Here is an 18126-nt window from a genome sequence, read left to right as displayed (position 1 = left end):
TGGAAGAGTATGAGTGATGGTGAGAGAGATACAGAAAAAAAAAAGAGGCTGGAAGAAAAACAGAAGAGGCTGAGACTGTGCAAAGAGAAAGAGAGGAAGGAAAAGAGAACAGCAGCAGCAGCAAGAGGTGGTTCTGACCCGCACTGTTTCTCTGCTGCTGGCAATAATGTGATGAAACCCGGAAAGAGCGAGGCCCAACCCCATAATCCTTTTCTCTGGGGACTCAGATAAAACAGGCAGAGGACCTCATCTCTCTCTCTCTCTCTCTCTTATGTTATGTTTCTGCACCCTCCCTCCCTTCACTCCAGAACACCAGTACAATTACACAACTCCAGAAGAAACCAACTGTTTGTGCGATACAAACATGGAGGCAGTTCCAGTGGACAGCAGCACAAAACATCCTTAATTAGCAATGATGCTGAAACACTGGACCAAACCAGACGGGCTCCTTCATGCAGCTGGAGTTGAATTAATTAGGCTGGATGTTATCAGTCAGTGAGCCATTAGTGATGTTCCTTTTCTTGATGTGTATCTCCTGATGTCTCATCAGCCTCTCTCAGCATTTTACACACAGCCTTATCGACGCTGCCTCTACCTTGCCATCATTGGACCACCGGGCTGTTTTCGAGCTAGTCCTCGGAGCTGCACGTGTGCACACGGAATCTGTTTAACTCTATGTTTGTGTGTGGGCGGGAGAGCCAGTTGTCAGGGACGACGGTACTTACAGCTTTCGATCTCCAGGGTGCAGTTCTGCTCATCCAGAGGGTAGCGACGCAGGTCCATCATGCACGCTGCAGTGGTGGTGATTCTAGACACAGGGTGAGATGGAAAACACGGGGTGTCATCATCAAAGATGGGGACCAAGCAGCCGAGAACGTCGACTTTCATTTAATTTACCCTGCACAACACGGTGCGATTCACACGTCAGTGCAGCAGGATGACGACAAACATTTACAGAGAGCATGAAACCGTACTGTAGCGACTATAAATCCCACGGTTCAGAGTCGGCCCTGAACCGTGACGCGTGCGAAAAGCAAAAGTCATCTTGAAATCCATTTAAGTTTATACAATTTATTAAAGAAAATGATCACTGACAAACTGTGATAGATGAAAATGAATATTGTGATACAATAAACTAAGGATGTTAATAGTGTAATGTCCGGCACATTACACTATTAACATCCTTAGTTTATTGTATCACAATATTCAACAGAAAACTTTTTTTTGTCTAAAAACTGCACGTAAACAGGTGTGAAACCACACCCCTGTGACATCTTTAAAAATCAGAAATATTAATTAACTAAGGTTTTAGCTCTTACACGTACCGCTGAAAACAACAGGACCCTATTTGTCAAATTTTACATAATGAACAAAGTAGAACCTAAGCCAGAAAGTTGATTAAAAACAATTCATAAAATGATGGACCAGCAGCTATCTGCTCTGTCTATATGTGTTCCTTATTTTAAGGATCTCAAATGAAATCCTTCATTGTTATACAGGGTATTTAAAATGTATGTATATGTATGTATATATATATATATATATATATATATATATATATATATATATATATATATATATATATATATATATATATATATATATATATATATACTGTATATATGTACAACTCCCCTTAGCACTAGCCCACAGAACATGTTGTTTTTTAATTGGCTGCATTTTGTAGATCACAATGCAAAACTGGAAAAAAAAAATATTGAAATGACCACTAATCAGAATCTCAGAATGCATATGTTTCCATTCCATTACGATTTCCTTAGACCAAATTTGTGCACACATATTCCATAATTTCCTGAAAGTAAAAGGCACATGCGTTCCAAGAATAATATATCATTGACATTAATATGAACAGAACACAATTAGTCTAATGTGCATGAGGGAACTAAGCTGATAAAAATAAGAGTTCGCAGAGACACAGAGCCACTGAGTGTGAGCCAGTCGTATCCGACAGGTTCACTCAGAGTAACGCACTTCCTGCTACACACGACGAGTTGACCAGAGCTGAGACAGGCTGGTACCCAGCCGTGCCAAAGCCCCGAGGCAAACTGAGAGAGACTGGACGGACACACACACACACACACACACACACACACACTCTCTCTCTGACTGATATAAAACATGATAGCATCATGCAACCATTATCAATAATAGCAGCCTATGGGGAAAAACCCAGAGTTTGGTCGTGACCTTGGGTCTTTCTATTGTCATCTCTGTTTACATCCATTTATTGCTTATAGTCCATCCTTTCATATAGGACAATAAAAATGACCTCTCAACAGACATTACAAGTAAATACATGGCACCTATCGCCTATTTTTTATGTCTTGATTCAAGTGGTAGAATTACGCCAATATGAATCACCTTATGTAGACAAAAGTGTCTTTATTACAGTCATCTCTGTCCTGTAAAAACCAAACAAACAACAACATAGTGACAGGACTTGTGTATGTGGTCATTAATCAACAGGGGAGGTAAGAAAATTCCAAAACATTCTGAAGATAGAACTGTATATATCAGACACATTTACATGTAATGTATATTTGTGTGTGTATATATATATATGTATACACATATAATTTTCAAATGTACTATTCTAGAAAAAAAACAGAAAAAATAGTAAAGCACATTATTTCCTGATTAAGATGTCAAATTATAGTTTTTTATTTATTTACTTTATAACTGTTTGTTATATGCCGAATAAATGTGACATTTTTGATATGTACTCTAAATGTAACATAATATTTGTAAGTGAAAAAATGTTTTAATCATAAAATAATAGTGAATAACGACATTATTTTTAACACAACATTCAAAAATACTCTATTATCATCAAATATGGATAAACACAAAGCTAAATCATACTATTGTACCTCTCTAAACTTATCATGAGGAGTGATTTGCCCTCAATAATCACGAGGAAACCTTTATTTCAAATCCTTCTACACAAGACTTGCAAGTCCAGGACCAATCTCTCCCCCTCTCTGTCTCTCTCTCTCTCTCCCTCCTTGGCTCTTATATAAGAGCCAGTTAGCCAGTTAGCAGGGCCGTGGTGCACTGTGGGATCCACACAGGAGTCTTATTTCTGTCCTAGTTTACCTCTTTTATGGACCCAACTTACTGAGATGTTGTGCTCGCCAGAACTCATCACTCATTACTCACCATCACCATCCTCACCACTAAATCATCACGGTGGCGGAGGAAGCACAGGGGAAAAGTGGAAATGAGGCCAAAATTGCAGGGGTATAAATAACGGCCTATTTATAGCCCACCTACATCATCAGCAGAGATCTCCAAGCTTTTTTGTCTGAGGCTCTGCATCACCGACCGAGACCCGTGACTGCATCCGCTGGCCTACCTAATACTGTATGTGTACACAAACAATTAATGAGGAGCAAGGAGGAGAAAATGTGTGAGGATTTCTCTGCATGATTCCCTCCCTTTTTTTTCCACCTCTCCTCCTCCTCCTCCTCATCTGCCGTAGACTTCTGCAGCAGCAGCAGCAGCAGTGATCATGAAGCACAGGCTTGTGTTTGCCCTTCATGAGGGCCGATCCCGCTCTCATCCCAACCTGCCGGAGGAGAGGCCGCACTCACGTAGATTCAGCCACGCTACATTTGCTCTGTGTCAGAGCTAATAGGACACGCAGCTCTAAAAAAGACTGTTTGGGGGTTTTCTCCCATCATTCCTGAGCATGTATCCTCAGATTTCAGGCCTAGGCTGCACACACGTGTGTGTGTGTGTGTGTGTGTGTGGACCCCCCCCAAGGCAGCCTGTGCACCTTTATTCCAGATGACCTTGTTTGCGGACATAACAGACAGAATCTCATTTCGAGGGAGCTTCACAGCAGAATGTTGAATGTTATTTTTTTTTTTTTGCATGCAGGTTACAAATCTGTGCGGCCTCTAATTAAACTGACAAATTATTACATTGGCAATGAAATTAAGTTTAGGACTTAAATCAAGATGGAGAAGCTCCCTCCATTTTGGATAGTGAGCGCATGTCGAGCGGAGAAAACATGGCACACAGGATTATCGTTCTGTGCTGGGGCACTGTTGCCAAATGTGACAGCAAAAAGCCTGCAATGGTTCAATGAAGAGGCTCCACTGTGTGCCAAAGCATGCCAAATCAAAGAGGTGTCTTGATTTCAAAACACTGGCACGTCCAAAAACAGGCCACACACTAAACCATCCTGCCTGGCCAGCAGCTGAAGTCGATGCTGAGCCTGTATTGATGGTATTGACAGAGAGAGAGCGAGAGAGAAAAAAAAAAGGGCTTGTTTAAATCCCCTCTCCTCCTCGACTCAGCATCTTTTCTCCTCCTGGCCGTGCGATACCATCTACTGAACTGCGCAGTGGAACATTCCTCGCCATGACAAAAAAAGGGATGTCAGTGTACAAAGCACAAGGATATGTCCTCTCACGGAAAAGGAGTTACCATATTCAAAGAGAGAGGCAGAGAGGAAAGGTGGGGAGCGGGGAGGGATAAGTGAGAATCCGAATAATTTATCCATTTTGAATGAAGCCTGACCTTCATTCTCTTTCTCTCTCCCTGGTTCCTCCTGTGAATTTTGAGTGACATGCACCAGGTGTCACACACTGAATGTCTTTGGGTTTTTTTCTCTCTTTCTGCTCAAAATGAAAAGCTAGTGTGTGTGTGTGTGTGTTTTTCCTGTGTGTGTGTTATTGGCTGAGCCTTTTCAGGGGCTGGGTAATTAGATCAGACTGTCGCTCCCCGAGAGTCAAAGCGAGCTCTAAAGTGACAGTTGGGAGCACTGTTGTAATTTTCTGCTCCTCCTGATAATTGAAGACCGTGAATTTGGCAGCACTAAATATTCAGGGAATAAGGAGTAAACAACAACAACACCCTCACCCTCCCTCTTCCACATGCGCCCCAAAAATAACACTCGCCCACATGCTAACTCCCACCCACAGACACGGCTCCTACACACACACACACACACACACACACACACACACACATCTAATACCTCCTGCAAATGCAGCAACACAAATGTACTGGTGTTCCTTTGGTATGGTGTCGGCTATTTTCGGTTAGTCCTCGTTGTCCTTTCAGGCCAATAATGCGTTTATTCTCACCACTTACTGTCCATTGATTTGGTGAGACTATAACACTTCTCATATCACGGCTTGACACATTCACTGGTGCTGAGGTTTAAAAGTATCCAAACCTGAAGCAACACAATGCAAGAAAAGTGAGTTTGAACTTGTTTTGTTATGTAATTTACACAAAAATCCAAACCAAAGCGACTGCATACTGCAATCACATTTTTTTTTTTAATAGCTGGAACAAAGTGTATTGTACAGAGCCCCAGACATGACATGGGGAAAATACTCATAGGTATAATGTCCATCCATCCATCTTCTACCACTTTATCCTCCCCATGAGAGTCGCAGGGGGGCGCTGTGCCAATCTCAGCTGACAAAGGGCGAAAGGCGGGGTACACCCTGGACAGATGACCAGTCCATCACAGGGTCACATATAGAGACAAACAACCATCCCATCTCATACTCACGGTCAGTAACTACCTTGGCACGACACTTAGAGAATATCTTTGTAACTCATTCCCAAGCCAAAATAAAACTCAATCACACTATCTCTGTCCATCCCAAAGCTTCAGCCCTCTTCGTTCGCTCTCCAGGTGATTCATGAGAATGTTATTCATATTATCTGTGTGCACGTTTTACTTAGTTCACAGGAACGCATTAGAATTTCGTGACAACGAATCTGAGTTTTTTTTTTTTTCAGTGTCACGTCATTACAACTGTATCCCAGTGAAAGAGGCTCAATATGCAACTTTACTCACATTCCACACAGTGCACTGAAAACGACTTCCACCCCAGCTAATCCTTCGACTGATGATAATGTCTACAAGTGAATTCACAGCAATAACAACATGGTTGATGAGCGCAGCACCAGACGCTGACAGGACATGTGTGTGTTTTCACATGAATCCTGTTTTTTTCCCCGCGTCTCCTCTTGCCCCGCCATCTCCTCCACTTCCACCAGCGCCCTGCTGTTGCAACCAGCCGGCCCCGTCTCTACACGTATGTGTCAGCGTGCTCGCTGCACACAGGCATCTGGCCGGGGCTGACTCTGACAGCAGCTTGTGTCAGTTAGTGTTAGTACTTGCTAGCATCAAACAAAACCTGGACCAAACCCACAGACCAAATAATGGAGGAGCCGAGAGGCACTGGCCCTGACAAGGACAATGTATTTGAGGTAACAACCGCAACCCTTTGCTGCTCTCCTCTTCCAGCCTGTTTTTTTGTTTTTTTGTTGAAAAACCCCACACGTGTTGTACTCGAGTCAGACCATTAAAAATTACGTTTCTTGAGTGTTTAAACAAAATGAAGTGATGAATAATCTGGTGCAGTGCAGATACTTAAATTTTTTAAGCAGTCTTTGCACAAGCAGTACATTTGATTCTAGAGGGAGGATGACTGAATGCTGCAACAATTTTATTTTTCCAATTGGATTAGCAACAATAATCTCATTTTTGAAATACAGACACTAATCTGAGATCATTAGCATGCTCTCTCTCTCTCTCTCTCTCTCTCTCTCTCTCTCTCTCTCTCTCTCTGAGGACTTGCATTGACTTCCATTCATTTGGACAGCCTAACTCTAACCACAATTCAAATCTTAGTCCTAAACCTATTCCTCAGAAATGAGGTTCTGCCTCATTAGGACAAGGTTTTGGTCTCCATGAGGACTACTGGTGCTTACAAGGTCAGTGTTTATGACAGAAAATGTTCTCAAGAGGTAGCAAATTCAAGTGCACACAAACACACACACACACGTTTGTATAGCATTCATAGTGAGGACATTCATTGACCCTAACCCAACCCTAACTTTTAACTTAACCCCAAAACCAGGTCTTAACCCTGAAAAAGCCCTTTTTAGAGGTGTCAGAATATAAGGACCAGCCAAAAAGTCCTCACTTTTCCAAAATGTCTTCACTTCTTTAAGTATATAAGTTTTTTGGTCCTCACAAAGTCACTCATACAAGAACACACACACAAAGAGGAGGTGACAGATCAGAGGAGGCAGCAGTACAGTGATGGATGGGCTGTGGTTGACTGTGCAGTCAAATACGTAGCACCAGTACCAATACAGATTCAGTGTTTGTATTGAACCACTACATTATTGATTATGAGCTATCAATTATGGATGACAGCCTCCTCAGAGACATCACAGTCCAACACCACAAAGACGTGTCTTGTAGACGGGCTGAATCACGCTGCAGAATCATACTCGGTTTGGCTGTTTGCATCAATCTGCTTCATTATTGATCACAGACAAAATCAATTATTGACACTAAAGGCCACGAGGAGAGACACAGGAGGCTTAAATATGGAGTCGTGTACCTTCTTTACACGGCTGTTAAAAATAACTCCCTTCAGCTGTGAGCATTTAGAGATTATATGGCTTTTTATGTTAGCCTGTGGTAATATTGTAACAATTGTACATACTTTTCTGTTTGATACTGTATTATACTGAAGCGACAAATCAAAGAACTGAACAAAACAGAACACAATAAAGTGAAATGAGTACTGCAGTATTAGATTTGAGATTTCCCTTCTAAGCATGTGGAGAATGTAGGTAATGTGAAAACACAGAAGTCTTCTTTCTTGGATCATGTGTGACTCGTTTGACATTGCAGTGCAACAAGGCGGACAGCGTGTAGAATATGCAGGACTCTCTCTCTCTGGAGAAAACATAGTTTTCTGGTGATTAATTATACATATTTCCATTTCTGCCACTAGATCCCTGTAAATCTTACACCGTGGTCCTTCATATTGTCTTAGCTCTGGATCACAATCAATATCTGTTCATACTTAAAAAAAACATAACCATATGACCATTCACAAACAGTGAGCATGCACATTCTATAGCTTTACAAGACGTTGGTCTTCAAAGGTGACGTTGTTGGTTTTTTTTCGTGGGACAAGACTAATTAGGGAAAGGCACGTTGTGACACAAGAAAGACCCAAAGAGTGAACAGCTAATGATAGTCATTTCAGGTTCATTTAGTTAAACATACAGCCATGGTTCTCAAACGGTGGGACTTGTACCACCAGTGGTACGCAAGCTTCCTCTGGTGGTTACTTAGTGGAAAATCTGAAATACTGTTCGTCAGGGTATGTGAATTTTGACCAGAGTGCGTATTCAATAATAATAATAATTAGTCACCTTATCTCTCGCTCCATCTCAATCTAATTTCACTATACCGGTGTCTGGAGTGAGGAAGAGGAGGATGATGGCAGAGCAAATGATCTTATTGGGAATAAATCTGCCTCCTGTGAAAAGTCTGTAGCTGACTTTGCTCGGTCTATTTACACCACTGTATTTTTAAAGTTGGAGATAATGGTGGTACTTTGAGAGCGCAATCATTTCTCAGGTGGACATAGAGTAAAATATGGTGAATTCAAATGGCATTTCTTTAATTGCTTCATTGAAATTATGACGTAAACATTAATCAATAGATGTATAATGAGTAAAAATAAATGGAGCAAGTATCTGTTTAGAGCTAAAGTTTACTATTTCCATCAGGTCAGTGAATGCAACAAACAAGCCGGTGGATGTTTATCCTTTTCCATCAGCAGATCATGGCATTTACATCACGTCGACCCAAGCAGAAATCTGCTGACACGCGGGTGCTTAAAGTATGACCCAGGCCAAATGCTCCATCCCAACCTCTCAACCTCGTTCTCAACATGCATGCTGTCTCAGCTAACACAGGCATCTGAAGCTTAGGAGCCACCATCCAGAAGCTAAATTGAGCTTAAAGTCTCCGCACGAAAGGCCAGTAAACAACAAATTACTGCCATAACTGATGCATTGGAAACGATCACATTTCCTGATCAATAACATGATTAATTCATTCATTGTGGCACCATAGAAAGGGCACATGTAAAAGGCTTACCTGAGTCCATAAAGCACTGTGCCGTCAGGGTGGAGACGGATCATTCTGTTCTTCACTGTGACGCCATGGACGAAGGACTTCTTGTCATTGAGGAAGTAGGTGTCAGGGACCCACAGTTGATCTGCCACTCTGTTATCCAGGGTCAGGTTGTAGGCGATCTCAGAGTAGGAAAGACGCTTGTCCCGCCACGCTTGTTGAAAGTACATTGTCAAGGTGTAGTCCTGGAGGACAGAGAAGGGAAGTCCATTTAGGGAAAACTCATACTAGGAATCAGCGCTGGCAGTGTTTTCAGGGTGCAGTGTGTCACATTTGCATGAATGTAATATACTGTCCTACACATGGGCAATTTGCAACACAAATCATAATCCAACAGTTCATTGTGGGAGTCCTCTGATTGTTGCACCCTGCAGTGTCACTAATCCTCACAAACTCTTGCACACTGGACCTTTAAAGCCATTAAACAACTCAACATACACGATGTGACAACAATCTACTGACTTCATCTCCTCGACAACAGAATGCATGTTTTATTTCCACTTTCGCCACAGCTCAGATGTCACGTCATTCTGCGTGAACATGGACTCCATGGCCGTGTGAGAACATGCTGTTTGGACTCAGCAGAGTGAGGTCAGTGTAAAGGTCTCTTATGGTGTGAAAGGCCACAGCCTATACTGGAGCCCATGATGGCTGAGGTTGGGGGGTTAATATCCCACTTTCCTCACTTAATTTTAAGACCATAACCAGAGGGGGACTTTCTCAGCTGGGTGACTGTTGTCTCAAGATAAAAATATCTGTTTTATAGAGACAATACAGACTATAATGCTCGGAGCTAGTCGATCTCTGCAGCTGGGGCTTCCTCACTCTCTCTGTCTTAGGTGCCTTTGCTTTTTATTCTGCGCCATAACCAGCCATGAGTTGTGAGAATAAGCAGAGTGTTCCAGATTAAAAACTGCATTTTCAGTGTAGCGTTTGCATTTACACATATTCCAGCACCTCCTCCTCCTCCTCCTCCTCCTCCTCCTCTTCCCTCCCTCTTTCTGTCTCCATGTCTGTTTTCTCACTTTGAATAATGATGATTTACTCCCACACAGCCACAGTAAAACACGGCACCGCGGTTCAATCTGCTCTGTTACAGTATGTTGCAGTGTAATCAATGAGTGAGGAAACAAATCTAAAAAATACCCTCCATGAAACAAGGCCCTTGAGCTTTTACTCTAAGCAGCCATTGAGATTACTTATCACGGTGCTTCCATGTTTCCGAGCCCGTTCGCTCACATTTGCATGACGCTGGCGAGCAATCACCGACTCTCACTCCCAAACTCTCACCCTTCACTCCAAGCAGTGAGCACAACAGAAACACTGTGTAAAAAAGGGCGTCTAAAAATACACAAGCTGCTGCCGTGTTGATTTTTTTCAGTTGGGAAAAGTCAAGCGAGGACGACTGCGTCCTTACAAGAGTTCCCACTGCACCGTCCTCTCACTTGCTCCCTCTCTGTCTCATTATCAGCCTGTCGATCAGAGCTCTCCATCACCTTTAGGATCGTTAGCCGCTGCCCGCAGGCTTGTTGTGTATAACCTCCCCCGAGGCAGCATCTCGTGCAATACGTCCCCTTCGTTAGTGCCATCCTTCACCATATTGATGAAGGAGCACCGAGATACAGCAACGCTAAAGAAAATTAGATTAAACGAAAGCTCTGGCATCCTTGTTTTAAAGTGGAATGCGTTGATCAGATATGTCAAAATTGCTGTCTGGGCTCAAAACGTAAAGCTGCAGTGTGTAACTCCTGTTGTAACTGCTAGCCCCACCCTCTCCCTCTTTCTCAGAGGAGAACAAACAGAGCCGTGAATCAAATGCACTAAAGGTATTTTTCTTTCTCAGCATTTACGCTCTAAAGCTAAAAAAAAGTAAGTAGCTGAGCTTCTGCTGCGAGGAAGACACGTCCTTCCCTGCCGCAGCTGTGAGACACAAACGCACAGTTCTAGCACTTCTCAGCACTACTCGACTTGGTTCGGTATCAGGCCCGTCGCTTTCCATCGCTATAGTACCTCCTCATCATAGCACGGCTGCATGAAACCGCCGCAACGTTGTTTTATACACGACAAATACCGAAATGCTTTGTCTGGTTGGGTTTGGTAACATCAATTGCCATGGTAAATTGGTAAGATTAATTTAGTTAAACATAGAGCCATGGTTCTCAAACTGTGGTACGCGAGCTTCCTCTGGTGGGAGGAAAATCAGAAATACTGTTTTACTGCATATACCAGGGTACAAAGCTGCCGTGGCGCGACACAAACACACAAACTAGTGACGAGCAAAGCGCTTCTTTTCGGTGCAACTGAATCACTAGAATCAGTTCATTAAAAAGATTAGTTCAGTACTTCCTGCATGACCGGAGCAGGACTGAACTGAAATACTGTCACTAAATACACCAGACTACTCTTTTAAATATTGAGATTTTAGAAATGTCCTCGCTAAATGTTGGAGATTAACGCATATTTTCAGGATTTTTAAGTATTTTTAACTAATCTAGTTCAGCATTGTTCGGTTTGATTCCTGTGTCGGACATTGCGCTCATGACTCTTCCAGTGACAACACTCTCTGACCAATCAGTGGCCAGCAGTCTGTCACATTTTAATATCGGCTCAGCTCACATGGATGTTCGCCAGAGCAGGTACAAAAAAAAAATCAAGTAACAAATACTATCTATCGCTAAAAAAAGGCGAGTCATGCTAGAACTCTGTCAGAGAGACACTTAAACAAAACATGGCTGTTCTGTGAAACACAGAGGCAGTTGTGTGAGGCTGAAAGGCTTAACCAGTATTGTGTGAACTTGTTTTACAAGTTGCACCCTTTAAAAGTTGCACACTACAGCTTTAAAGCTCTTGGGCGAGAATTCTGTGACATCAAGACAAAACGTTATCGGATGTGATTTTTTCCCCATTAGATCCACAAATTTGCTTTCTGGGAAACAATTGCATATACTAAGGTGTACAGCAATGACATGGAAGTCTGACTCCAACCTCCTAATACAAAACAGTTTGTTAAGATGAAGAGTTGCATGAGTTCCACATAAAAAGAACAAATGATTACAATACGTAAGATCTGGCAACCCTGTTTAATCAGATTTTATATGATATTGTTTCTATTGCTTCTTTTTCCACTTGTATCATTATTTTCTTTTATAAATATTTTTTAAATGACTATGAGGGTGGCACACGGATGGATTTACCGTATACTGTTAGTGTATGTTTGTAAATGTGTCTAGTCCTGGTAACATCTGCAGACACTGACTGTAGAACATCTGCATCTCTGGCTGACAGCTCACCGGAAATAGTCGCTCTGCCTTATTGAAAACCGGGAAGTGACCGTGCATATAGATTCACAGCAGACAAGCAACGCAATGGCAAGACCTTGAAAACTGGGGCAGCTTGATGGAATTCAGCCATCAACCACTTTATTATTTACACCTGTGCTCTTTGGAAAGAGCTTGGATTCAAGGCCCCTGCTCTCATCCCTGTGTGTGCCCGTGTTTGTGGGTTTAACAATATAGAGAACATCTGGAAACTGCACACTGCCTCCTGGCTGCACTGTAAAGTGGCAGCATAATTACAGCCTCACAGATGGCGCTGTTTACCTCCACTCGGACATCACTTGGAGCTTAGAGAGGGACACGCAATACGATTGCCTCCAGTAGTTGTCCTTCAAAAACAAGTAAACGCTACTGAGCACGGAAAGCTAATCAGGAGAAAGAATTATGTGCATTTTTCTCGGTACATCGGTGCATTTCTTATGCATGTTACAGATAAAGCAAAATGCACTGCAATACCTTTTTTTCTGGGCTATAATCTAAAGGAACAATTCAATTTAAAGATTCATAGAATATGCACAACCAGAAAGAGCTTCTGTATTTCGTTCCATGGTGTAAAATTACGGAACAAGCTAAATGTGGAATTAAAACAAAGCCTAAAAAGCCTAAACCTGAAAAATAAATGTATATACTGTATGTAAACTTAGGTATGTGTGTGTATATAATTGCGAGGGGTGGCTACTGAGCTGTGAATAGTCCTCTACATGTGTAGTATGTTAATAATCTAACAGATAATATTTTATCATATATTTGCTGTGAATAATCTACCACATTTGTGACATGTTAATAATCTATAGACAACACTTTATTAATATATTAGCTGTGAATATACTTCTACACTTCTGATTTGTATATAATATAATATAACATAATATAATATAACATAATATAACATAATATTATATAATATAACATAGATAGGGGTAGAATTAAATGTCTTCCTGTTGTATGCATTACATGTCCGAAATAAATAATTTCCTCAACTGGACTGAAAATAACTGCTGAGTAATAAACTAGACGTTTCCAGTGTTGTGTGCTAAGAGCTTCATCTCGTCCTCCATCTAGTCAGTCTCTAAAGGCGACCTTCACTCTCCTTGTCAGCACCTCCCAGAAACTCCATTAACATCACACAGACACTGAGCCACTGAGCATCAGTGAGGGAGACATCTTGTGGCGAGTACCAACATTAAAAAAAAAAAAGAAGAAGAAGGAAATAGCAGAGAATATACAAATGCAGCGCGGACACAAACAGGGATTATAAACGTATGAAAGACTGGGGCGGGTTGTACGTAGTGACAGAATCGGTTTGTGGGATAACAAAAGCCCTGGTTAGGAATCTGACAAAGGAGTGACAAGGAGAACGTTTGTGTTTCCCTGAGAGAAGTGACACGCTACAGTCAGTACAAGACCTCCATTACAACTACACCAGCCATCACAAGCTACACGGGAGGACGCAGCAGACAAAAGACAACACGTCGCTCCGCCGATCGCCAAGAAAGTCCTCTTTAAGAGGTGGAAATCTAAAAAAAAAAAACAATAGTACTCAATAAGCCCCGACTCTTATTTAATACATTTCAATAGAATGAAAAACTGCTCTTTAAAAAAAACCCAATATATCAGTCTTTAATCAAACCTGGAGTATTTTCACATCCCATCTAAACCCTTAACCATCCAAGCACCACAATACACTGAACCACAAAACACAACTAACTAAATAATATATATTCTTTGTATTAATTTATTTATTTATCTTCTTTTGTATGGACCCAAAACGTCAAAACTTAGAAACCTCTTCCCAGTTCTCCCTCATCTGCTCATCTGCTTATCTCCCTATTCATTATTCATTATTGTTGTTGTTGATATGATCATCATTATTATATAATACTGTGTACATTCCTCTGTTTGTAAATGACTCTGTGGTAAACAAATCCTACTAAACAGAATTTTATAGCAGCTGCATTTTTCACCAGATTTACGAGCTTGTTTATTTTGTTTTTATTTACAGGACATGTAATAAATACATGCGGGGATGGAATATTTCTTTTTTGTGTTATTTCGTCACCTTGGGCAAAGACAATAAAAGTGTGACAATATGCAGACTTCTAGCATATTGCTTACACTCTGAACTGCTGTGTCCTGCTGCAGAGCATTTCAGCTGATGCAGGGAAGAAGAATCTGCTGATCAGGACAACATCTCCTGTGCTACAAAGAAGATAATTCAACATTCGGGCAATAACGAGCTCAACTGGACACACTGCAGACTCTTGTGCCCTCGTTTTCCATCTACGAGCAGCAGGGGACGTCACAGAACATCAACTGGTCAAGCTGAATTTACTCGTTTGTGGCGCTCACTGTACTTGGTTAAATGCGGGCTTTAGATTAAATCCGAGGGACCAAGTTAGTGCATTCTGAATGAGTTCCTGGCAAACACACATCCTCGGGGGAAGTCACAGTTTGACTCTGTTTCAAATGGGTCATTTTTCAGCTACTTAGCTTCAGTCAGGAAAGTGCTTGACAGAATCATTAAGGAAACCATCATCACATTAAAGGCCTTTAATGGATCGTACTTCCCTCTGTAAGACACACACTTTTTTAATGAAAGAATACGGCTAACACTTCAGCCGGACTTCAGCGTTGCAACTGTGACTCTGCCCGGCCAAGTGTTAATAATAAACACACACAAAACAAAACCAGCAAAGCAAACATAAGTATTAACTTTTATGATTGTTATGTTTAAAGTACTGGCAGAATTCCATTTTTGCAACGTACTATTAGATTTACAAATGAATCCAATAAATTATTGAGCATAATTTGACCATGTCCACCATATTAAACAGTTTTATAGAGTCATCATATTCAGTCACTGACAGAGTTTCATCTACGAATTAAAGGCTCCACGGACTGAATATTATGCATAAGAACAAAGCATGCACATAAGAAATCTGCAGGATTATGAGTTGTTCTTGTGCCGTAATTACGCTGCTGACCATATTAATCTGTTACTGTGTGCACTGTGTCCACTCAGCATCTCTAATGACACTGTTCTCGACAACCTGCATTCTCGGTTTTAGGCTTTTTTTGGAAAGCTCAGCAGAGCAGGCAGAAACAGAGCGGCGGTGGAGGAAAGTGTACTAAATGTAAAAAAAGGAAAAGAACGGTACATGGTTTAAATGTTAAAATATGGGATTTTTGACATTTTTGCAGCCACAGAGAGGAGGATTCTGTGATTCTGAAACCATTAAACGTGTATTATTTGTAATGTTTGTGTGTCATGTCTACAAATGGAGCATGTTTAGGTTGGGCACAAAAAAGATCAATAAAAGTGTCTTAATGAATTAAAATGACTGTTACTTGAAAGTACAGCCATCTTAAAGAGCAGTGGAAGTTGTGGGTTTGATTCCCAGCTGTCACTTAATCCCAACTTGCTTCGGACATCTATGCCTGTGTGAATGGGTACGACAGATGTACGGTGCTGCATGAAAGTGTGAGTGAATGAGTGAATGACAAAAGTGTCGTGTGCAGCAGCTTTGAGTGTCCAGCAAGACTAGAAAAGCACTCTACAAATACAGACCATTTACCATTAATATAAGGTAAAATATGAACAAAGCTAAAAATATTACAAAAACAGGTGAATCTCCAAAGACGTAATAAGAGATAAAATCCTTGGGGGGAAAAGTCCCTGGAAAAGATGCCTTATTTGCTTTTTCCTTGACTTTCCTAGATCCACCAAAAAAAAAAGAAGAAAAAAAAGGAGGCTGCGTTGTCATGGCAACACTGAGTAAAAATAACACAAGCTTATTTTCCACAAGCTGAAAATAAAATGGAACAGGATCAGTTTGGACAAACAAGATCAAAATGGTTGCTAATTCACAGACACGAGAAGCTGCGTCTCGTCCGCGTGGACGTCCTGTAACGCCAAGGCCAGCGACGCCTTCCCTCTGGTCATCAGCTCCTTTTTATCTGATGACCACATCCCGTTCCTCGTATACAGAAACCAGTGCTTGTCAGGATAATGATCGTAATAAAGGGAACACTCACGCCCCACTAATTCTTCCATCCCAGAAGCCACCACAGCTGGTTTGTTTAAATCTTTTAATTCACAGCCAGCTAATTAACATTCAGAGAGCAGTATTATAGTACAGGCAGTGACTCTTAACAACCGCCAACCTCAGGTATTTCACATGTAATTAACGAGCGGGATGAAGAAAAGACGAGGAGTGAAAATATTAATTTACCTCCCTCCTTATTCCAGCCACATAGTGCATAATATACATGGACGGGATGCTGCGGTGTTTTTATGCAGCATCGATGCATTGCTGAGACAACAGAGTCCACTTGTATTTAATCAGCTGCACTGACTGAGTGCAGAGCATTTTTTTTTAACACTCCCAAACCGGGGTTCAGTTCCTCGAGCTGTGATTTCAGCAAAAAAAAAACAAAAAAACAAACAGCATTATGCAACTGCAATTGCAGCCGCTGTAAGAATGGAGTGACGAGCGACTGAGCAGGTTGTCAGCTCTCACAGACAGACAGACAGACACGCGGAGGAGGAGGTGAGGGTGTCTCTTGACCATAACATCATCACATCTGTGCCATATTCTGCTCTAACCTCAGAGAGTCAGCAGAGCCCACCCAGTGAGGACACGCGGTGACACCTCGGACTCAGAGGACGCTTTACTTCTCAAAATAGCACGTGTGATGTCCTGCAGACAAGGCTGCTAACCGCCAGTGCCGACTGACCTGCACATCTCTGTTGCCCCTACAACATGGCTGACCTTTTGGGGCCTCGACAGGCCACAGTTGTGGACTCCGCGGTGGCACAAGCACATGTGAAGCAGCCTCGTACGCGTCGCACATACTGTGAAGCAACAGATCCACAAATCCTGCCACGTGCTCAAACACCGTCATGTCCTTCACATCGTCAATGGTATCAATCAGCAAGTGTGTCCTCCAGCAAAGGCATTTTTTATTTTATCTTTAATTAGAGAAGTGAACAACTGTCTAACCCACTCAGGACTGTGGTGACAGACCTGCACACACACACACACACAACAGGCAGTTCCTCCATTTTCCCTCAGGTTCAAATCCCAGATGTTATCATTGGGAATCACATGGACCTGGATCTTTTTAGAATTGACTTGACTGAAACTCTGTGACCACAAAAGGTTTTAAACATGTTTAATATGATTTCTCTCTTTGTTCTGCAGTAACTGACACAGCAGCACTGAATGCTCAAAATTCTTTTTTGAGCATATTTTCTGATATTAAAGCAAAAACCTTTGGGAGTTTTCTACCATGTCATCATGGGATCGGGGAACTTCCCTAGAGCACTTATCCTTACTATATGACGTGGTACCAAAAGATTAATAGAGTAATGGAGAAAATATAATAAAGCTGTGGCTGTAGACTGGAGAGTCATAACGTTTGCTGTAGAGACTTCAGCGAGGCACCAGCCAGCCATTACAAGCTCAAGCTGTGCAGCTAAATATTGTTCCAACCCTCAGATGATTCTCACGCCATGTGTCATGGACATGTAAAGCTTCCTATCACAAAGGGTTGAAGACAAATGTGTTTACAACGATCCTGTAAAATACAATATTTAGTGGAAATATGAGGCTATAAATCCTGGTCGACACAGCTGTGTCTGCAGTAACTCTTCCTCAGCTTCCACCAGGATGCAGACATCATTAAAGGAGATAGTGGAGCTGATCACAGTGACCTTCACCATCCCACTCTTTATCAGTTTCATCGTCACCTCTCCTCCTGTTCTTGTTGTTCTCAGCACTTTTATCT

The 18126-nt window shown here is 41.7% G+C and overlaps 1 protein-coding gene across 2 annotated transcripts in view; it reads right to left on the bottom strand.

The window, feature by feature from the left end:
• gabrb2a (gamma-aminobutyric acid type A receptor subunit beta2a) overlaps nt 1–18126 on the bottom strand; it is a 29265-nt gene that overhangs the window by 7942 nt on the left and 3197 nt on the right. For both annotated transcript variants that reach the window (XM_058649306.1, XM_058649305.1), the window contains exons 4-5: nt 8966–9186; nt 726–808 (exon numbers count right to left, since the gene is read on the bottom strand). In XM_058649306.1, coding sequence (XP_058505289.1) covers nt 726–808; nt 8966–9186 — 304 coding nt within the window. The remainder of the gene's footprint in view (nt 1–725; nt 809–8965; nt 9187–18126) is intronic.

Source organism: Solea solea, chromosome 14 (genome assembly GCF_958295425.1).
Source record: "Solea solea chromosome 14, fSolSol10.1, whole genome shotgun sequence".
NCBI classification, from domain to species: Eukaryota; Metazoa; Chordata; class Actinopteri; order Pleuronectiformes; family Soleidae; genus Solea; species Solea solea.
Note: the sequence above shows the minus strand (reverse complement) of the source record. Positions and strands in the feature narration are given on the sequence as shown.